This window comes from Castanea sativa, chromosome 6, assembly GCF_040712315.1.
Source record: "Castanea sativa cultivar Marrone di Chiusa Pesio chromosome 6, ASM4071231v1".
NCBI lineage: Eukaryota > Viridiplantae > Streptophyta > Magnoliopsida > Fagales > Fagaceae > Castanea > Castanea sativa.
This window is the reverse complement of record NC_134018.1, coordinates 47,649,831-47,671,541: the sequence shown is the minus strand read 5'-3', so window position 1 is coordinate 47,671,541 and position 21,711 is coordinate 47,649,831. Positions and strand designations below refer to the sequence as shown.

Here is a 21,711-nt window from a genome sequence, read left to right as displayed (position 1 = left end):
CAAACCCTAGAACAACTCACTCCATTACCAAACTCTGGCTCTCTATGAAAAATCTCCATCACATCTCTATGTTGTAACCAGGTTGAATCAGTGAGTGACCCATCATGTGAAGGGCACCTCGGGAGCTTCCCACTCTTTTGATTCACGATCTCATCCACTTGCATGCAATTGCAACTCTTTGACCTTTGCTTTCAGTAATTGACCCATTGAGTGTGAAGGTTGGAAATGTTTGGATCACGGCTTGGTAGAGATCGTGACGGCGTGTGTGTATTGTGACAGCGAATGTGGAAAATGAATCAACATGGGAAATTCTAGAGGCGATAGCCACACGCCTTTGCCGATCCAAACCAAAAAACCCAAATCCTCCAACCCCAATCCAAACTAAAACCCACAAAATTCCAAAGCCAATCCACAAAAAAACCCAAATCTTCTAGCACAAATCTAACCAAAACTCACAAATCACCGTGAACCCACCACCGAGGCTCACCACAAAGAGAAATAGGTCAGAGAAAGGGACGAGGAAACCATATGGAGAGAAGAGAAAGAAGAGCTTTGGGACGAAAGAGAATTAAGACAAGTCTGACATAGAGAGAGTAAAACAAGTAGTGTGGAGGACTTGGACGAGAGAGAGAGAGAGAGAGAGAGAGAGAGAGAGAGAGAGAGAGAGGGATGAGAGGGAGAAAGAGAGGAACCAGAGAGTTGGAGAGAGAGACAGAAGAGAAGTGATGGGTGAGGAAAAAAAAAGAGTAACGGAGGCTAATAGAGTAAGGATTAAATTGTCTTTTAGGGACTAAAGTGGTCAATTTTAAAATCTTATGGACCTGGTTGACATTAGGCCAAACCTCAGGGGGTGTAAGTGAAATTTACCCTAATCTTTTTGTTAATAATCTAACTTTTAACTTTTTAAAAAATGAACCACTTTTTGCTTTAAAAAAAATTCTATCCGGCTTCAAATTTAAAGTAACAAAAGAAGCAAAGGAAATGAAAACAACAGTCGAATTGAATTGAACCATGATTATCTATTCCATTCAAACAGGGCTAGACCTTGAGACTGGTGACTGTACTTTTTTTTATTTATAAAAAAAATAAAAAACAGATTTTGTAATTGAAACAGAGTTGCAAAGAATATAGAAATTTCAATGAAAAAATTGATTCAAAATAAATCAGGAACTATGCAGCAATGAAATTGAAATTGTGCTTCATGACCGTTGCCAACGGACAAAAACAATGTTGATCATCTGCAGACTCCTGAGTCATGTGAATTATGTCATCATTTACTATTACAACTTGCAAATTGCAATCATTATCTCAAATTTAATAAAAACTTGCAAATTGCAACCAAAAGTTTTTTTTTTTTTGAAACTCAACCAAAAGTTAAATTGTTTTGAAGGAACAATTACATGCAAATTACATGACCATAAAAAAATTAAATTTCTTAGTTACTTAAGCTATGAAATTCAAATTACAAGAATATCCATAGTGTTTTTCCAAATAAATTAACCACCTCTTCCTTATGTGTGTGTGTTTGTTTCTTATAAAGATAGAAATAGATAAAGAAAAAGACTTTTGGCATAAAACATTTTTCAAAATTTTTTTCTATGTTTTCCATGTTTATGCTATAAATACCTTTACTAAAAAAAACAAACATTTTATGGCCAACAAAAATTTAAGCGAAAATCGAGATTTAAAAGGTTAAGGGCATTTAAGCATAGTAAATTTTATCTCTCACATCCTCCTAAAGTTATATCTAAGCAGAAAAATACTAAAGACACAATAAAATGTCATAATATTCATTTTTTATGTTCATTAATTCTAAACTTTTTGGTTTTGTACGCAACAACTTAAGATATTTATGATGTAGTCCCACATTTAACTCAAAAATAAGAAATAAAACTCTCTCTAAAAATAAATAATTTAGAATGCATAATGTAAAATTAGACTTTAATTGTAAAATCTAATTGAATTTTCTCCAAATTTTACCTATATATATATATATATATATTATACATTATACAAAGAAGCCAGAATTTCAAAAAGCTTATGTAACAATACGAGAGGAACTTAATTTTTGAACATGGACTGATTTGCATGTTAGAAAGGAGGTTCTTGGACAAAAGGTTAAAAATATTTTAAATTTACTTGTCTAATTAAATAGTATTAGAAAGTTTATGGAAGGGACAACAATAGATGATGAGGTAAAAAAAGGGAAAATATTCTGTCATTACTTTTTTCTTTTAATAGTTTAATACTAATTATGGATTTAATATTTAAATTATTTATTTGGAGAACCCATAATTTTTGAAAAGCTCATGTAACATTGTAACAGTAAGAGAGGAATATTTTTTTTAATCTAATGTTTCATATTTACTTTTATAAGATTAAATACTACTCCTTACTAGATGTTTTAGGAAAGAGACAGCCAAATATGATGAGGGAAAAAAAATTGTCATTAATTTTTAAATAAAGTACTATTTTAGTTTTTAAATTTTACTAAAAGATTATTTTTTGTTCCTAAATTTTTTTTTTATCCTTAAACTTTGTAAATAGTTTTTTTTTAATAGTTTAGAAACGAATATATAGATGAAAAAATAATTTATTTTTCAATAATTTAAAGATGATAGTTTAGAGATGAATATAGGAATGAAAAGAGTTTTTTTTTTTTTTTTTTTAAGTTTATGAACGAAAATCAAATTTTTTTTATAAAGTTTAAAGACTGAAAGTAAAATATTTTTAATAGTTTAGAAATAAAAAATAAAAATTTCAATAGTTTAAAGACAACCAACAAACTTTTTAAAGTTGATGTATGAAAGAAAAAATTTGGGGACTGAAATAGTTTTTTTTTTTTTTTCTTTGGGTGCTACGCTAGTCAATAATATCTGATTACTTTCCCCCTTTAATTAATTAATTAATTGTTTGAGTTGGAAAAAATAGGAAACTCTCCGTCCCACGGAAGGATAAAGAAAGCTCTAGAACTAACCAGAACCAACCAGAAGTGGCAAAAATATGGGGTGCTTACCACGTCATCACAAATAAACAAATACAAACCGTCCATATAATCCAATCTAACGGCTTAGAATCATTCATCCGAACCTTCTGGAATCAAAGTCCCATATAAAAATCCCTCCTTTGTTCTCAACGCAGTTCTATATCTCATACAACTCAGCAAATTCTATCACGGCTCTTTGTTTCTTTCAGAAAAGCTCTATTTTTTAAGCCGTAGATTTCTTTTCAGATTGTTGAATCTTAAATCTTGACCGTACAAAAAAAATGTCTGTTAAAGGAGAGGGACCCGCCATCGGAATCGATCTCGGCACGACCTACTCGTGCGTCGGAGTTTGGCAGCACGACCGTGTCGAGATCATAGCTAACGACCAAGGGAACCGAACGACGCCGTCTTATGTCGCTTTCACCGATACGGAGCGTTTAATCGGTGACGCTGCTAAGAACCAGGTCGCCATGAACCCCACCAACACTGTCTTCGGTACGTTTTTTTTTTTTTTTTTTGAAATTTTTTTCACAAATCTTTGTGCATTAGCTTAGATCTGTGCATGTTGGAGCTAGTTTCGATTAAGTTACAATTGCAAAATTATTTGCTTTGATATTTGACGTCAATATATACAGGAGCATGAAATTTAACCATAAATTAAATATTAAAAAAAAAAAACCTACATAATATCAGGGGCATCGTATATGGTTATGAGCAGAGAATTGGAAACGACGATAGATCTTTTTTAAACAGGGTTGTCGTAGTCTCGTAGAGGTAGTTTTTATTTTTGAGAAACTCTCGCAGAGGTAGTTGATAAGTGATAACTGATAACGATGGTCGTTTAATGATTATCTTTAATGTAATGAATGGTCTTCTGACTTCTGAGTTATTTAACTACCAAAATATTAAATAAAATTCCTTTTCAACAAGTTGGAGTATGATATTATTTATTTATTAGTATTTAAATATGTGATTTTGTTTTTGAGCTAAATATAAAACTATTTGTTGGGTAATATTTGTATGTTTTTGAGCAATGAGTTATTAGATCTGATAATTTGTGGTAATATTTGTATGTTTTGTTAGATAGTTGGGAATTACTTGGTCTAATCGACGAAGTCTCTGACAGTAATATAATATTGTCTTAAAAAATTATTAATCACGGAACACAAAAAGACAACACTTTTAGCTCTCTCGGTTGAGTCTTACAGAATGTCTTGGCCTAATACCATAGGTTTCAAATGAGGGCTAAAAAAACGTGGTAATTAGTTTTGTACAATTGTTTAACATGTGCGCATAATCTTATAAAAATAGATCTGTTTTTGTTGGATGCTTACGTTGTATTTGCTTGTTCGAAAATTGCAGATGCTAAGCGTCTGATTGGTAGGAGATACAGTGATGCGTCGGTCCAGAATGACATGAAGCTTTGGCCTTTCAAGATCATTGCCGGGCCAGGTGATAAACCCATGATTGTGGTCAACTACAAAGCTGAGGAGAAGCAGTTTTCTGCTGAGGAAATCTCTTCCATGGTCCTCATTAAGATGCGCGAGATTGCCGAGGCCTACCTTGGTGCTACGATAAAGAATGCTGTTGTGACTGTACCAGCTTACTTCAACGACTCTCAGCGCCAGGCCACGAAGGATGCCGGAGTCATTGCTGGTCTCAATGTGATGCGTATCATCAATGAGCCCACTGCTGCGGCCATTGCTTATGGTCTCGACAAGAAGGCGACCAGCGTCGGCGAGAAGAATGTTTTGATTTTCGATCTTGGTGGTGGTACTTTTGATGTGTCGTTGCTTACCATTGAAGAGGGTATCTTTGAAGTGAAGTCAACAGCTGGTGACACTCACCTTGGAGGAGAGGATTTTGATAACAGAATGGTGAATCATTTTGTTCAGGAGTTTAAGAGGAAGAACAAGAAGGACATTAGTGGAAGCCCCAGAGCTCTTAGGAGATTGAGGACTGCTTGTGAAAGGGCAAAGAGGACTCTTTCATCAACTGCTCAGACTACCATTGAGATTGATTCTTTGTATGAGGGTATTGATTTCTATTCGACAATTACTCGTGCTAGGTTTGAGGAACTCAACATGGATCTCTTTAGGAAGTGCATGGAACCAGTTGAGAAGTGTTTGAGGGATGCTAAGATGGACAAGAGCACTGTGCATGATGTTGTCCTTGTTGGTGGTTCCACTAGAATTCCAAAGGTTCAGCAGCTATTGCAGGACTTCTTCAATGGGAAGGAACTTTGCAAAAGCATTAACCCCGACGAGGCTGTTGCCTATGGTGCCGCTGTTCAGGCTGCCATCTTGAGCGGTGAGGGCAACGAGAAAGTGCAGGATCTCTTGCTCTTGGATGTTACTCCTCTGTCCAATGGTTTGGAAACTGCTGGAGGTGTTATGACTGTATTGATTCCAAGGAATACCACAATTCCCACCAAGAAGGAACAGGTTTTCTCGACCTACTCAGACAACCAACCAGGTGTCTTGATCCAGGTTTACGAAGGTGAGAGAGCAAGAACCAAGGACAACAACCTGCTTGGCAAATTCGAGCTTTCCGGCATTCCTCCAGCACCCAGGGGTGTTCCTCAGATTACCGTCTGCTTTGATATCGATGCCAATGGTATCTTGAATGTCTCCGCCGAGGACAAGACCACAGGGCAGAAGAACAAGATCACTATCACAAATGACAAGGGAAGGCTGTCTAAGGAAGAAATTGAAAAGATGGTTCAGGAGGCAGAGAAGTACAAGTCAGAGGACGAGGAGCACAAGAAGAAGGTTGAAGCCAAGAATGCATTGGAGAACTATGCCTACAACATGAGGAACACTATCAAGGACGAGAAGATTGGTGCCAAGCTTTCATCCGAGGACAAGAAGAAGATCGAGGACGCCATCGATCAGGCCATTAATTGGTTGGACGGTAACCAGCTTGCAGAGGCTGACGAGTTCGAGGACAAGATGAAGGAGCTCGAAAGCTTATGCAACCCTATCATTGCCAAGATGTACCAGGGTGCTGGCCCTGACATGGGTGGTGGCGGCATGGATGAGGATGCTCCTCCCGCTGGTGCCAGTGGTGCTGGTCCTAAGATCGAAGAAGTTGATTAAAGTCAATGGTTATTAGGCCTCCATGCTGAAGTTTTTATTTATTTATTTATTTATTTTGGGATGTTTTAATAGCTTTTTCTTTTTGGCTGATGCCATCGTTTGATAGACATGGTTTTTGGATACTTCCACACATTGGAAGTAGTTTTGAGTAAATTATATACTATTCGGTTCCTTTAAAAAAAAGCAATATATATAGTTAATCTTAGTAGAATATGCAACTAATGTGGTTCGTTATTACAATAATGGTTCTGGTTACCTTTCTATTTTCATTATTTTTATATATTCTGCTTCAGATGCGCATTGGTTTATGAATTTTATATATTTGGCGAAAATTTTGAGTATTATCTGGTTGAGGTGGGAAGCAGCAATAGGTGCTTTCGCTCTCTTGCTCAAAAAGAGCACAAGAATATTATTCTAGCAGGAAACTTCTTACGAAATTCTTATCGTTCTAGTAAATTTTGGATTTACGTATTGTTTTCTTGGGAGTTAGCAAGACGATTGACATTCCATTTCGTGCACGTAAAGGATCTTAAGTCCTCATCAGGTTCTACACTGATTTCAGATACGGGCATTTTGTTAAGGCATTCAATTCATTATGCGTAAACCTACTGTAATTTTGTCCCTGCCCTGAAAATCTTGCTTTGATAACGTTAGTGTTAGAAAAGATTTGCTAAATTCATTCAGCCAACATGAATCGTGCTACGTTTCAAGTTTCAACGGCTCCAAGCACCAACGCCTAAATCTATGACTTGATTGGGTGGTACAGACTTTAGACGTATAAAAGGAGTGTAAGACCGCCAAAGCCCTTGAGCATATATAATTTGTCTACGGCCTAAAGTCATCTGTTACTGCAATCTAATCAACACCCAAATCTGTTTGAATATTCACCAATCTTTTTGGTCGCACCATTCATTCCTTCACAAACCCGCAAGAGTGTGAGACATATATCAATACTATCATGGCAGTCAGTATCACCATCAAAGGCCTAAATCACTAATGCAGGAACTTTGCACATTGTATTAACACTGCTTATGGACCTCCATGTATGTTCAACTACAATCTTTTAAATATGATTACATCTTTGTGACTAGAAATGAGAACAGCTAAAAGAAAAACAAAAACGCCATACAATTTCAACAGTTCCTCAGAGGTCTTCAGAACACATTCTACGACATCCATCATTATGCAACGCAAAAACCTAAGCCACTAACTAAATTAATCAAACATCAGAACGTAGGAAGCAGGGGAAACACAAGGCCGCATAGCCTTGGCACTAAAAATGATTTGTCAAAACATAATCATAAAAGTAATAACCAGCCAATTATAAAGCAAGATTTCAAATTCAAAACATGTCAAATGACCAACAAAACCAAATGCTTAGAACAAGCACAGGGGCATCTAACGCATGTCAAGTAAATAAGGAGACATGTCAGTAAAGCCTAAGATGGTCAAACATTGAACATACAGTCACCTGTATAAAAGATCAACTAAAAAAAAAAATCTGATAAAAATTATAGACAAGACTAAAAGAGAGAAAAGAAGAGACATGAAAAAAAATGCAGATCTAATTTAATAGAATTCCTTTATGGAATATGGTTAGAAAACAATGAAGCACCAAACACTGTAACCATCCTGGCATCCCTCACACTAATGCTTCTTTCAGGTCAACATATGCTCGTTCACTCCATGGAGCAGGGCGAAGGCATACACGGACCTCATGTTCTTCTGGCCCTACACGATGTTTGGGCACAATAATCTCAAGCATCGTTCCAGTCTCATCGCGGTAAGCTTCCAGATTAGCATCTTCTGGAATGCGGGTTGGAAGGGGAATTTCCCTGATGAATTCCCCTGGAGGGCAGTGCTCTGGTGTTGGATCGGTTAGCTTAAATGTCCTATCATGTCTCTTAATAAATGGCATGCAGGCCTTACTCGCACAGGATATCTTTACAATCCCATGTGAGTGAGTGTTCTTCCAGGTAACTTTTACTCTCTGGAGATCTGCAAAAGGCATGCTAACAATGATCAAGAACCCTTCGTCATCCTCGTATATAGTTTTTGCAGCTGTAACAGGCCCATATACATTCTTCATTACCCCACTAAACTCATTTAACCAAGTTGGCTCGACTGGGTGGAATTTCATTTCCAAAACTCTGTCAAAGTGTGCATTATTAGGTAAATAACAATCATCATCATTCCCATGGGAAAACAAATCCTTCTTCCGTTTGTTGCATATTGGTGAAAGATCAATGACATCACTATTGCCATGGTCTGGTGACTGAGTGGACAAATTCAAATTGGTACCATTAAGCAATTTTCTTTGTTGGCCATTTATATTGTTCTTTATGGGAGGGGGTCGCTCAAGCTCAAATTCTGTGTTCTGTAGGTTTCTCCATGAACCAAAATCACTTGCTTCAAGTGGGATAGAGAAGTTTATATCTCGTCCTGTAAGCTCCACCCATCTCTTCCTCTCTTCTTCATCAAGACCCTTGAGGTTGGGGGACCGAACAACTTCAATCCCATGAACACACTGAGGATTAGACAGACCCCTATAGTGCTTCCTCTGCATACGGTGTGATCTAACAAAACCCCTGTCCACACTAAATGGAAACGGACGCTCCCCTTGGCGAGAATGACCATTCATGTAACTCCTTAGCTGCATCTTACCCAGCGCATTTTCAGGCCTTTCCTTGAAAACCCACATGTACATGTTCTCCATGTCATGCTGAACCAAAAATGCATCTAGCTGTAGGTCTGATTTATCGTACCCAGACACACCATTACTATCCCGAATAATCTTACTCTTTGATTTCTCATTCAAAACAGGCTTGAAGTAAAAACTAAAGAAAAACCAGGCACCCCAAATGCTGTCAAGACGCTTGGTGCATTTCCGTGCCACTTTCGGGACATTAATTGTTGTCTCAACCTCATAAACCTGAGGCCCCAGGCATACATCCAGTACATCACATGGATCATTCCAAGCTGGGGGAGGTGGGCTAGGCTCAGAAGACAGTGGAAGATTGATGTCAGGTGCTTGTGAAAAGAGAACGGACCGATTCATCTCTCTCTCCAATTCATCATGCGACAAAGAACCCGTATCCATTGACAAAAGTGTCGAGAGTTGATGATTGTCCATCGTTAAGGTTGTGATGAGAGCTTCCCCCATCCTTTAATTCCACAAACTTTTTCGCTTGGGGCCTAATCTCCAAACCCACCCACAATCAATCACCTCACAACCATCTTAACATATCGAACCGACACCTGCAAACACCATTGGCTCATCATTCAATCCACAGATCAACAGAAACACCTCCTAAATATCTTCATAAATCAAACCCACAAATCAGCTTTCTTCACAAAGACTAACCAATAATTCACAGTACGGTAACCAAACAACCTTAACCTTCTAGAACCACATTAACCTGAAAAAAAAAACATCAACCAGAACATGCCAACACGTTCAAAACTATTAATTTGTAAGCAAAACACCAAAATTTCATGCTTGAATCTTTTAACGAACACCAGAAAAACCTAACCCTGGTTTAATTTTGTGTTATAGTTTATGTCTCAAGCTGTTTAATTTTGAAAAACCCAATAATCTCTGAGCTCAGATACATGTATAAAAGCTTTGATTTGAACCCCCGAAAAAAAATCCTAAATATTATTAGAAAAATCAAATTTTATTTTTCAAAAGTATATATATTTTCCTCTCTCAAAATTTCTCAACAACCAAACAAAGCAAAAAAACATAAACAACCTGAAATAACAAGAACCCTATATAAAAACAAAAAAAAACAAAAAAAAAAAAACTAAACGCACATAACAGAAATGTTTCACAGATTCAAAGCGATCGAGTCAACTACGAAACTGTAACCCTAAAAAATGCTAAAAATAAATTAAAATAAAATAAAATATCGAAAAATTAAAAAGAAAGAGATATTCGAAGATTACCTGTAAAGCGAGGCTTCGAATCCACAGGAACTGAGAATTTCGCAATCGATCCCCATTTTAGAGAGAGAGAGAGAGAAAGAAAGAGAAAGAGTGAAAATGTGTAACGGAGTCAGTTTAAATAGACGGAGTAAATTGGGGTTGAGGAAGACAGACAGACAGACCCGCACCAGCTAAGACCGCCGTTTTGAACACTCACGCCGTTAGCTACGGTGACGGAGTTTCCCCATTATATATATATATATATATATAGAGAGAGAGAGAGAGAGAGAGAGAAACTGAGGAAAGGAGTCAAAAGAGGCGTCTGATATTTAGGCCCAAAATTATATAATAAAATGTGTTTGGAGCTTTTGCAAGTTGCAATAAAAACTCAAAGTCTAGGCCTTTTTTTCTCTATACCAACTTGTCCAAATCACTTGGGTCATTTCCATTTTTATTGTGTGAGGTAAATTTTAATTAACAAAGATTTGCTCTAAATTAGTTTGAAGAGGAACTTTTTAAACTTCTCATATTTTTTTTTTGTGTAAATTTTGAGAATTTAACCATTAAATTTCATGTTTTTTATGTTCTTAACATACATATCAAATTTCGTTCAAATTGAATGTTATTTACTATTTGATTAATTAACTTATTTTTTATATACAACTTTAGATTATAAAAACTTAAAATTATAACATTTATTTGATGACATAGCAATTAATCTTTGATCTTCTTGAAATTTTGTAAGTATTAAGAATGTAATAAGAACATGCAATCTAACGGTTAGATTTTCAAAATTCACACTCAATATAAAGATATACGATGAGTTTGTAGGATTTATCTCCAAACTAACTTTGTTCAATTTTAATTGGGACTATAATGTGGCGTTTGATATGGGGAATCCACATTACTCCTGGTATCTAGATTCCCAGGAATGTAGCTATTCCTATGTTTGGTTTTATTGGGAGATTCCCAGGAATGTGAGATGATAATGTTTGGTGTATTCCCAGGAATCTTAAATGAATTATTTGTTTTTCCCATTTTGTCCTTAGATTTGAATGTGAAGTACCAAGTCCATTAAAAAAAAATCTTCCTTTAAATAATAAAAAAAAAATATAAACTATTAATTAGTCATTTAAAAAAATATCTTAATCTAAATAAATAGATAAAAAACATTATATAAACTATCAATTAGCAACACATTCATTAAAACTGTGATCTAACATTTCAAAATGACAAGAATAATACAAAAATAACTATTAGCAGAGTTATTTATCATGTTTATGTTGTTTTGGCGGGAAAAGATAAAGACAAAAGAGAAAATATTGATAATTTGTTTTATAGTTTATCTTAATTGCTTAAATGATAAGGAAAAATGGTTAAAATTGTCAATTTATAAAAAATACAATTTCTTTTAAATTTGGGAATCTGGATTCCCACCTGTTTTAAAGGGAATCCACATTCCTACTGAGAGGGGTTTAAGGATTCCCCTGGCATCTGATTCCCTAGCATAATTTGCAACCAAACATGGGAATCTTTAAACATTCCTGAGAATCCTAAAACATTACCCCATACTAAACGCCACCTTTACTTTTTTTCTTTTCTTTTTTTCTTAATGTTTGGAAGATTTTTTAGACTTGTGGGTTGTGGCTGAGACGGGAAGACTTTTTATTTTCGGGGATGAGAATTTTTTTTTTTTCATTCATTCACTATTATATATTTCTGAGTCAATACATGTTGGCTAGATTAGAGAAAATTAAAAAAGTTATATGAGGAGTCAATTATCATAATGTAAAAGTATATTCCCCCTGTATGATTGATAAGATTCAAATAGGGGAAAAAATCTAAAGAGAAAAGGACGACCAGATGCAAAGGATTATATTGGGATGGACTTTTTTGCTTGTTGAAAGTGGTGTGGCTGTGGCATCACTTTTTAGTGCCTCTTTCTTTTTGGGGATTTTATAAATATGACCTTGTAGTTGTGTCAATTTTCTATTTGGTTTGTTGTTTTGGAGTTTTTCGTTTCCACCACTGGTTTTCTAGTATTTGAGAATTTATTCTCAAACTTTATTTTTAGTGTTTTCCCATCCCAAAAAAAAAAATTGGACAAAGTTTAGTTATAAAATTTGTTATAGTTTTAAACTATAACTTTACTTAATATCTTTTTTATTGAAGGTGAATTTTGACAAATCTAGCATTGAATTACATTTTCTTCTCATATCCTCCATGCTTGCAAAATTTCTAAAAAAATAAAAATCAATAATTATGTCATCAATAAATTGTTTAAATTGCAAGATTTTATATTTTAAAATTATGCATAAAATATAATTTTATAGATCATGTGGGGGGTAAGAGTTATTAAATAAACAAATGGGCTTTAGGCTCGATCGATTGGTATCAGTTTGTTTCTGTCATTGGGCCCCTAAGCCTACGAGTCAGCCTATACTGCAGAGGTCCGAGAAGTTGTCCGAGGATGAATGTCTCCTCGGACAGGTCCGCCAAAGACCCCGGAATTTGCCAAGAAGGTTAAGGGCAGAATCCTGAAAAAACTGATGGGTAAGAGGGTGATCCAAGCACCCTCTAAGACGCAAGGATGTGAGATAAAATATCTAAGAAAAAGGCTGCTACCTCCACATTAAAGACCCTGCATCTACCTCCCTAGCCGCATTAATGGGAAAATGACCCCTGAACAGTAGAATTCAGTCTTCTTGCTATGGTTTGAAGATTTTAAGAAGGTGGCGGATGGGACAAGTATCTAAGGGAAAGATTTGTACGACACGTGGATGAACAGTGAAGAGGAAGAAGTATATAAAGAGGCGAAAGAGGAAAGAGAAAGAGGGTGAGACTTTCTGCTAAGAATAAAATAGGAATTAAGGACTGTAAACTTTGGCCTAAAGAGAGTATATTTGTACAAATCATCCTCGGCTTACGTCCGAGGAGATCTATTTGTCATATTTGTTCATCATTTGCACAAATTGTAACACTCTAGCTTGTTAATCGAATTTCCAATATCCCGAGCATAGGTTTCAAACTTATACTCTACAAATTCTATTGTATAAGGCTCATTGGGCCTGAGCTCAACATTCGTTTTTAGGTCCAGGTACCATTGTGCACTTACAGATCATATAATAAATAATATCCAATTGACACAAACTTTGATATGTGTATTAAGAGCATAAAGAACATGTAATTTATTGGTTAGATTTTCAAAATAAATAGTAATATTTATTTTATTGAGTAAAGTTGTAACCTTAAGTTACGACTAATTTTGTAGTTAAACTTACTTTAAAAAAAATTATAAATTTGTCTGGCACTTGTTTTCTAGTTCGGTTTTATTTACTCAAGTCATTTTTTTTTTTTTTATTGAAAACGAAAAACTAATCACACAGTCAAGCCCTCACAATTGACCAAACCTTCCACCACACTCAAACTATCAATTGCACAACAAAATTTACAAGTTGCACAATGACAATTAAAATTGGCAAAAATGGAAAGCATATAACAATTACAAATTATCAACAAAAAAATCCCTAAATTTGGTTGGCTGAAAGAGAGAGAGAGGCGATTCTCGATCTCAATAGGTCTCATCGTAGTTGGGAGAGAGAATGATGTAAAAAATCAAAGAGTGAGGGTTTGTATCAGAAATTATGACTAACATTTGGAGAAATATGTATATACTCAAAATTTGGGGGGCTAAAACTAAAAATATTAGAACTGAGTCATTTTCCGTGACCACTTATGTAATTTCAGTTCTTACGTGTTAATATGTCCCTAGTGAGATATTCCTAAAAAAAAAATCTACCTAGTGAGAACACTGAGAAGTGCCAAGATTGAAATTGACAAAGCCACTAACTAATCTTAGGAACACACGCAATTCTTTTTTATAAGGACCATGATAATTGTTGATAAGAACATCGAAATTTGAAAAGGGCACCAAAGCGGAACGTGTAACATATTTCGATATATCTTTTTGACTTTTAGCTTCTATGTTAAGCAGCGTGAACACGAATATGCATACGATGACGTAAGTAATTTTTTAAAAAATTATAACATGAAATCATTGTATACAATATAATATAACACAAGTACAATATGGATATAACACTATAAATTAAGTATCAGTATTTCTTATTTGACAATCACATATAAAATTAAAAAAAAAAGCTTTCTTTGAATGATTTTTAGAGTAATGCTCCCTCCTCTCTTGTAAGGAATAGCTTTATAATGGAATTCACGTTTAAAACTCACCCTTATATGAAAAGAGGGAGCATTGCTCCCGATTAGATTGCTATGTCACGTAGAAAATTTGTTTTGTAGTACCCTAAAAAGTATGCATTAAAGTTGTATCGACAATAATATCCTGGATGGTACAAGTTGCTGATAGCCCATGCTGGTGATTCTTTGCGATCAAATAAATAAATAAAATGGGTGACAAGAGGCATATGATTGCAGAGGAACTAAGTGTCGGTGTGGTTGTACATATTAATCTTCGTACGTGTGACATCATTGTCCATTGCCAAATGCCAACTTCTTCAATCTTCATAGTTCATACGTCATAATTCATAATCATGTCTATACACAGTTGGCTACGAAGATCTCATCTTCCTTTTTTATGTTTGTTATATATAGTGTTTCGCAAAAATGTTTGTTATATATGGCATATATCTCTAGCACATTATACTCAGAATTATTGGGCTTTGTAGAGCCTAATTGTTTTTAATCTGAATTATCATCCGACCTAAAATAATATTGTTATAATTTTCACAATGATTTTTTTTTTAGGCTTAGTTCATGGAGTTTTGTAACCCATGGTGAATTCTATGCCTAAATAGAAAAACTATTACTTTAAAGATTAGAGTTTATTATTGTTTTTTAGGGAGAAAACTGAATTGCCGTATCTTATATTTTTCTTTGATAATAGTGAAATTCTTGTAATTTTACAGATGTAGGCAAATTGTCGAATCATGTAAATATTATCTTGTGTGATTTTTTTTTTTGTGCATATTTTTTTCTCTATTTTTGTATTTCACATGTCTAGGAATTTCGTGAATATATTTGTTATATATAGTATATACGTCTAGCACATTAGACTCAGACCCACTAGTTTGCTTTACTTGTACAGTACATTTTTTGCTATGCACACCTATTCCTTGTGTAACACTTTCTTATACCTAGACAGTTTAATGTATTGTTACATATACACAAAAATATACAGATTACTATTATTTTAATATTTTTTCTCAATAATGTTGAAAAATAGCTCTATTTTTTTAAAAATAAAATATTAATTTTAGGGAATGATATTTCAAAATGGTGGGTGTGTCCTCCTATTCTATGAGTTATCACAGATTCACATGTTGGACAGTGGAAAAAGTTCAGTATTTTTTTAACAAGAATAACATATTAGAAATTACAAAAACGTAACTTTCTCTTGTCCTTCAACAACTAATTAATCTCAAGAGAGAAGTTCGAAGAAGTGGTAAGCCCTAACAAAGCAAGGTTTAATAAATTATTAATGAGCAACTTTGATGTATGTACTTCCATCAATACAAGTGAATTAATAGCGATGTCACAAAACGAAAAGAGTTTAATGACTTATTTTGAAAATAAATCACAACCAAAAATTTTACAAGAACAAAAGATTTTTCTAGCACTGATAACATAGTTTAACTTAATATATTTGTCGCCAAAAGTTTTATAACTCAATTGATAAATTTTAATATTTTTAAAACCAAAATTGGATTCAAATTTTTCGTTCCTAGTTGTAACTATTGAATTAAAAAAATAAATAAATTGCATTTTTGTTCTATGGTACACAAGCTCAAAATATCCCTAGGCTAGAAGTTTTGCTAAAAGAATGAGCCTATAGGCCCTATACTAATCTGATCAAATCAATTCACTGTATTGGACCGCACGGATGTCAACATGATCCAACTAGTGCCTCTTCAGCTCAGCTGTAACCATAATGTAATTTTATTTTTTTATTATTTTATAATCAACTATTGATGTGGGTGGCTTGAATTGCCACGAAGCCCACAAGTCCACTATTTGTATGTCGGTCACTTGATGGAACACAACTAGGAATATAATTTATAGTAATAGCCGACCTATAACATATATATATATATATATATATATATATATATATTAGGTTTGAGATGAACGGTCAAAGAAAAAAAAAAAAGAGAATTAGAGAACTTCTAAAAACTAGCGGCAACCGCATAAAAAGAAGAATAATGTTTTCTTGGTTTGTGGGTGAGAGCAAGTTAGTAAAAGGCAAAAGGCGCCCTTAAGGCATGAAACAAGATTGTTAAAATCGGGATCTTACGTAGGATCGTGGAAGGTAGATAGGATTGTGGATCATAGGATCGGATCGAATCGAATCGTGAATCGTAAAATCTTACCTATTTTTAGATTTTAAGCAAAAAACCTATTGATAGTGATTTTGTATGTTATATAATCACTTAAAATATGAATCCATCTATTAAAAAAAATTGCATCATAAAATGTAATTTGTACGCACTACATTGTTCTTATGTCATTCTAATGAAACAAAATATATTTAACCTTTGACATAATGTATATAAAAAGTTCTGTACATGTTTAATTAGCAACTAAGTACCAAAATATTATCTACACATATGGAAAATGTTTTTCAAATTCTAAGTTCCAAATCCAAAATAAGTTAGGCTAGTTAGCATATAAAAATTAGCAAACTACAAATTTACAATATGTAATCCAAAAGAGAATTCTCAATCTAAGGTAAACTAGCTAATTACAAATATGAAATCCAAAAGAGAATTCCCATTCTAAGGTTCTTCTAATCTAATCACTGTCATTGTCATATCCCATTTCATCATCTATATCCTTTCTAATATCAACATCCAAAATATTAAACTTAAGTACTATAGATTTTTTTGAGATTTTATGTTGACATAGGGGTAAATTTGGGACTTCAATTCATTATTGGGCTTCTAATAACCCGATGAGCTTGTGGGTTTAGGTGGATTATCTTACCCAAATGGATCCCACTTAAAAAAAAAAAATCATCAAGCCAAATGGTAGGATCGGTATGATCCCCTACGATCCTACATACGATCCTACCACTTTTGCGATCATGCTACGATTTTAAACTTTTTGGTGAGGTGAGATCGTAAAATCGTGCGATTTTACGATCTAAATCGCAATTTTGACAACCATGGCGCCAAGGCCTTGTATCGCCTGAGATGACAAGGCGCCAAAAAGGCGCTAGCCCGAGTGAAGCGAGGTGCTAAATTCTAAATATTGTTATTTTACATATAGGGTTCCAATCTAATTTATTTGATGTATAAGAATATTATATAAACAAATCTAACTCCATTCCTAATGGATAGGAGCTAGTTAGCCTAGTCTATAAAACCTGTTTGTGGGTTTGAATCCCAACTAAAAATTTAGTCTCCATCCAAATATCAATAGTCAACTAAGTCTAGATAATTATCAAATATCAACTAAGTCTGAATATTAACCATAAATCACCATTTAAAAATTAGTCTCCATCCAAATATCAACTAAATCTGAATATTAAACCAAAATATTGTTCATAACTTCATATTAGAAAGAAGAAAACTCCTAACAAAACATTGAAGATTGAACTTCATGACTATCCATGACAAAACAAAAGCATTTGAAGATTGAACATTCTGCCTATTAGATTGAACATTCTGCCTATTAGCCTATTTAATAGCCTGAATTTGGTTGTTAGTTTTAATCTAAAGGTCATCATCAGACTCTTCACTCAAGTTTCCATCACTCTCAAAGCCACTTGAACCAAATTTATAACCATCAACATTCTCTTCCTCGGTCTCATCAGAATCAACATCTTCCTCTTCAATATTTGGTTGTGATGTTGAGGCCTTGGAGCTTGCCCTTGATTTTGTTTGGAATCTAGTATTCTTCCTTGGTTCTCCAACACCAGTAGCTCTTGCCACTGCACCCCATATCAAACCATCATCATCATCATCAAAAACAAACTTGTCTTCAGCATCCATAGATGGCTCAATACCAATTTTCCCCAACAGCCATTCATTACTTTCATCTATATCATCCAAGGAGATGGGATCAATAACATCACACTTATCATATCATGCCTTCATTTTTTTATCATACTTCGCAAAGAACAAATCATTTAGTCTTTTTTGTGCAAGTCTATTCCTTATTTTTGTGTGAATCTACAAGCATTTATGAAAATTAGGCATTAGACTATAGTGAATAATTAAACCATTGGAATTTTCTATGAAATAAAGTAGCTCATCAAAAGGATAAAATCTACTTATTATACTTCAAAACTCACCTGCTCGAACACACTCCAATTACGCTCACAACCACATGCACTATAAGTCAAGCTCAAGATTTTTATAGCTAACTGTTGCAAATTCGGAGTTGAGCTCCCATACAAACTCCACCATTCAGCTATTTTAAAAAAATAAGTATGAGTAATGATATATCATATATCATAGAAGTCAGATTTTTTATTTGTAAAAAGTGCCACTGTTCTAGTCATTATAAGTTAAATATAAATGCTTTCTTACCTAGAGCCCTTGTCTTTCTTGATCTTAAAGTCAACTGAATGCCAAAGAGTCCTTCATCTTTCTTATACATGGGTAGCTCAGCCATGATCTTGTCTTGAATTTCAGTACTAGGAACTAGTCTTTGTATACAAGCATACAATCCTGCTGTAATTTCATGATTTGTTGCTATGTCAGAATCAAAATAGAAGTACTCTGGATTCAAGAAATGACCCGCTGCATGCAAAGGCTGATGTAATTGACATTCCCATCTCTCATCAATGATCTTAAAAATATCTGTATACCTTTCTTCATTCTCATTAAAAGCTTTTATAATCGCTTCTTTAGCCCTATCCATTGCCTCATATATGTAACTCATAGTTGGTTCTCTCTCATTATCAACAAGGAGAAGAACTTGAAAAAGAGGGCTCATAACTTTAAGAATGTAAACTATAGTATTCCAAAAAGAAGGCATCAAAATCGTTTCTACTACTCATTTAGCATTTGCTTCCATTGCCCATCTACTACGAACCCACTCCTCAGAAGTAAACATGGCCCTTAGGTTATGCTTTTGCTTATAAATGGATTTTATTTTAAGATATGAAGTGCAAAACCTAGTTTTCCCAGCCCTAATCAGCTCTCTTTGTTTTGTGTATTCTCTCATCATATTTAACACACCCCCATGGTTGTAGATATATCCATTCAATTGAATGGCCCTTTCCAAAGTTTTTGCAATTCTAGGAATTTTCCCAATGTCCTCCAATATATGGTCAATGCAGTGTGCAGCACATAGAGTCCAATACAAATTTGGCCCTTTTGCTTCCAACAACTTCCCAGCCAACACATAACTAGATCCATTATCCGATACTACTTGGACTACATTAGCCTCCCCAATCTATTCTACAAATGCATCAAGTAATTCAAAAGTTTTTTCCCCAATTTTCATAAAAGATGATGCATCAATTGACTTCACAAACATGGTTCTAGATGGGCAATTCACCAAAAAGTTCATCGCGGTCCTCTTGGTTCTACTAGTCCACCCATCAGACATAATTGAACAACCATATTTCTTCCAAGATTCCTTGTGATCACTCAATAACTCATTTGTGTAAGCCACCTCCTTTTTGAGAATTGGAACTCTTAACTCATGGTAACTAGGAGGCTTCATATTTGGACCATACTACCCAATAGCTTCAACTGCCCATTTAAATTCATCTAAGCAAGCAACATTGAATGGTATACCGGCTAGATAAAATAGCCGGCCAATATACTGACAAGCTTGTGCTCTTTTCTCTTTGTCAAGTTTATCATTGATGTTAGTTTGCTTCATCTTACCATGTTTCCTAAGTGTAACCACTTTTTCTGGCTTTAATGTTACAAAAGAATCTACGGGACATTTCAACTTCCTAGACTTTGGCATTAATTTCACAGTTTTCACTTGGGTGCTACTGCTAACCCCTCTCTTACTAGAGCATGATTTTTTCCCTTTTTGGATAACTTCTACTTCCTCTACCTCATCATCATCTACATCCTCAATTTCAATCATATTATCTATATCATCAAAATCAGGCATCTTGTCATAGTTCTCCTTGTCACTCTTCTTCTCTGCCATATACTGCGCAAGCTTTTCTCTAACATGATTAGGACATTTTAAACACTTTGTACTGTTTTTGAAATTCCCTACTTGATGCTGCTTTGCTCTATGTATCCCTCCCTTTGTGACTTTATTACAAAAGAGGCAAGTCACTGCATTTTTGTCTTCAACATTAGCTAAATAATTATATTTTAATCTCGGATCTTTTCTCCTCCCATTATCTGAAGCCATTCTACATATAAAAAAATAAAACCCAATACAATACATTTAATAGGATTCTATATTAAGCTAGCCATGTATCATTTACTATGGTTTAAGCTCTAAAAATTGAGTGAAGTAATGAGTTCGATAAAAGGGAAAAATACAAGAAAAGAAAATAAAGAAAACTATAGGGGAGAGTTGTTGTAAGACAGTCAGAATAGAGGAAGGTTAAGGGAAAAAAATAGAGAAAAAACATAGAAGGAAGAGTTGTTGGAGATAGACTCCAAGAGAGAAGGGTAAGGGAAAAAAAATAGAGTTAAGTTGTTGTAGACAGAGAGTCCAACAGAGAAGAGAAAAGGGGGAAAAAAGTAGAAAAGAAATAGAGAGGAAAGAGTTTTATTCTCTAAAAGTGTGGACAAAATTACCAAGGCAGTGTCGCAATGAGAGAGAACTCAAGGAAAAAAAGTGTAAAAAAAAAAACTAAAAGAATAGGAAAATATTACCTGATGTTGGTTGGCTGTCGGCAGCCACTGGCCCACTCTCTTTCAAACCATAGAAGAAGACGAAATACCCACTGCTTTGCTTTGAAAGTTGATGAAGAGGAGTGGTTCCCGAAATTTTTTATTGGGTCTTTTATTTTATGCTTTTTTTATATTAATTTATTTGATATAGTGGGTGATAGCTCATCCCTACTGAGGTAACAGTTTTAGAACCAACCATGCACCTCTTTAAATTTACAAAACATGCCATTAAAGCCTTAAAATTGCAAACTTTACTTAGGCGCTCACCTTTCGCCTAACAAAATATATCTAGGCGAGTGCCTCACTAAAGGCACCTCGCCTTAGTGCCTTTGAGGCGCTTTTCTGGCGCCTTACCTCGCCTGGGCACCTAGGCAAGCGCTCAGAACGCCTTTGACTACATTGGGTGAGAGAAAGTTAGGGTGTATTGAGATTTAGGTTTCTTGAAAGTGTTCTTGTGCACTATTGCATCTCCCTATTTTTATAGTGAAATTTCTCCATCATCGCCATGGAGGTAAACAGTTTGCCGAACCACGTTAATTCTTGTGTTCTTTATGTGTGCTTGTTATTTAATTTTCGCTTATTTACTATTATTAATTTGAGTCCTGAGGTGCTATCTGCACAACAAGTGATATCAGAGCCAGGTTAGGATTCATTTCTTTGAACATAGTAAAGATGTCAAGCACAAAGTATGATGTAGAGAAGTTTTGTGGTAAGGGAAATTTTTCTCTTTGGCAAAGGCGGATGAAAGATCTCCTAATTCAATAAGGATTTCATGAGGCCTTGCTTGGGAAGGAGAAGAAACCAAAAACGATGAAGGATGTAGAATGGGTAGAGATGGATGAGA

At 34.7% G+C, this 21,711-nt stretch overlaps 4 protein-coding genes across 5 annotated transcripts; 1 reads left to right on the top strand and 3 right to left on the bottom strand.

The window, feature by feature from the left end:
• Window positions 1-3,141: 3,141 nt before the first annotated feature.
• On the top strand, window positions 3,142-6,267 carry LOC142641490 (heat shock 70 kDa protein 4). Its single transcript, XM_075815930.1, has 2 exons — window positions 3,142-3,481; window positions 4,349-6,267. The coding sequence occupies exons 1-2, from the start codon at window positions 3,268-3,270 to the stop codon at window positions 6,082-6,084; spliced, it is 1,950 nt and encodes a 649-aa protein (XP_075672045.1). The 5' UTR covers window positions 3,142-3,267; the 3' UTR covers window positions 6,085-6,267.
• Window positions 6,268-7,499: 1,232 nt separating this feature from the next.
• LOC142640731 (uncharacterized) lies at window positions 7,500-10,358 on the bottom strand. 2 transcript variants are annotated; one of them, XM_075814958.1, is made up of 3 exons: window positions 10,033-10,165; window positions 9,449-9,503; window positions 7,500-9,342 (listed from the first exon to the last, which is right to left on the bottom strand). In XM_075814958.1, the coding sequence occupies exon 3, from the start codon at window positions 9,245-9,247 to the stop codon at window positions 7,727-7,729; it is 1,521 nt and encodes a 506-aa protein (XP_075671073.1). In that variant the 5' UTR covers window positions 9,248-9,342; window positions 9,449-9,503; window positions 10,033-10,165; the 3' UTR covers window positions 7,500-7,726. The 2 variants fall into 2 exon arrangements, with proteins under 2 accessions (XP_075671073.1, XP_075671074.1); XM_075814959.1 differs by lacking the exon at window positions 9,449-9,503 and having other exon boundaries at window positions 10,033-10,358.
• A 7,398-nt stretch (window positions 10,359-17,756) lies between these two features.
• Window positions 17,757-18,909, bottom strand: LOC142640087 (uncharacterized). The gene is made up of 3 exons (XM_075814182.1): window positions 18,576-18,909; window positions 18,338-18,456; window positions 17,757-18,119 (listed from the first exon to the last, which is right to left on the bottom strand). The coding sequence occupies exons 1-3, from the start codon at window positions 18,907-18,909 to the stop codon at window positions 17,757-17,759; spliced, it is 816 nt and encodes a 271-aa protein (XP_075670297.1).
• A 135-nt stretch (window positions 18,910-19,044) lies between these two features.
• Window positions 19,045-19,719, bottom strand: LOC142640086 (uncharacterized). Its single transcript, XM_075814181.1, has 2 exons — window positions 19,552-19,719; window positions 19,045-19,446 (listed from the first exon to the last, which is right to left on the bottom strand). Exons 1-2 carry the CDS (start codon window positions 19,717-19,719, stop codon window positions 19,045-19,047), a joined length of 570 nt encoding a protein of 189 aa, XP_075670296.1.
• Between the last annotated feature and the right edge of the window lie 1,992 nt (window positions 19,720-21,711).

Bases quoted from the DNA above. Each gene is read 5' to 3' on its own strand.
- LOC142640731 (XM_075814959.1), bottom strand. From the start codon at position 9,247: ATGGGGGAAGCTCTCATCACAACCTTAACGATGGACAATCATCAACTC.
- LOC142641490 (XM_075815930.1), top strand. From the start codon at position 3,268: ATGTCTGTTAAAGGAGAGGGACCCGCCATCGGAATCGATCTCGGCACG. The intron at 3,482-4,348 runs GTACGTTTTTTT...CGAAAATTGCAG, and splicing joins CCCCACCAACACTGTCTTCG to ATGCTAAGCGTCTGATTGGT.
- LOC142640087 (XM_075814182.1), bottom strand. From the start codon at position 18,909: ATGGATAGGGCTAAAGAAGCGATTATAAAAGCTTTTAATGAGAATGAA. The intron at 18,457-18,575 runs GTAAGAAAGCAT...TTTTTAAAATAG, and splicing joins AAGAAAGACAAGGGCTCTAG to CTGAATGGTGGAGTTTGTAT. The intron at 18,120-18,337 runs GTGAGTTTTGAA...TGATATGATAAG, and splicing joins ATTGGAGTGTGTTCGAGCAG to TGTGATGTTATTGATCCCAT.
- LOC142640086 (XM_075814181.1), bottom strand. From the start codon at position 19,719: ATGAAGCCTCCTAGTTACCATGAGTTAAGAGTTCCAATTCTCAAAAAG. The intron at 19,447-19,551 runs GTGAATTGCCCA...TTTGTAGAATAG, and splicing joins GGACCGCGATGAACTTTTTG to ATTGGGGAGGCTAATGTAGT.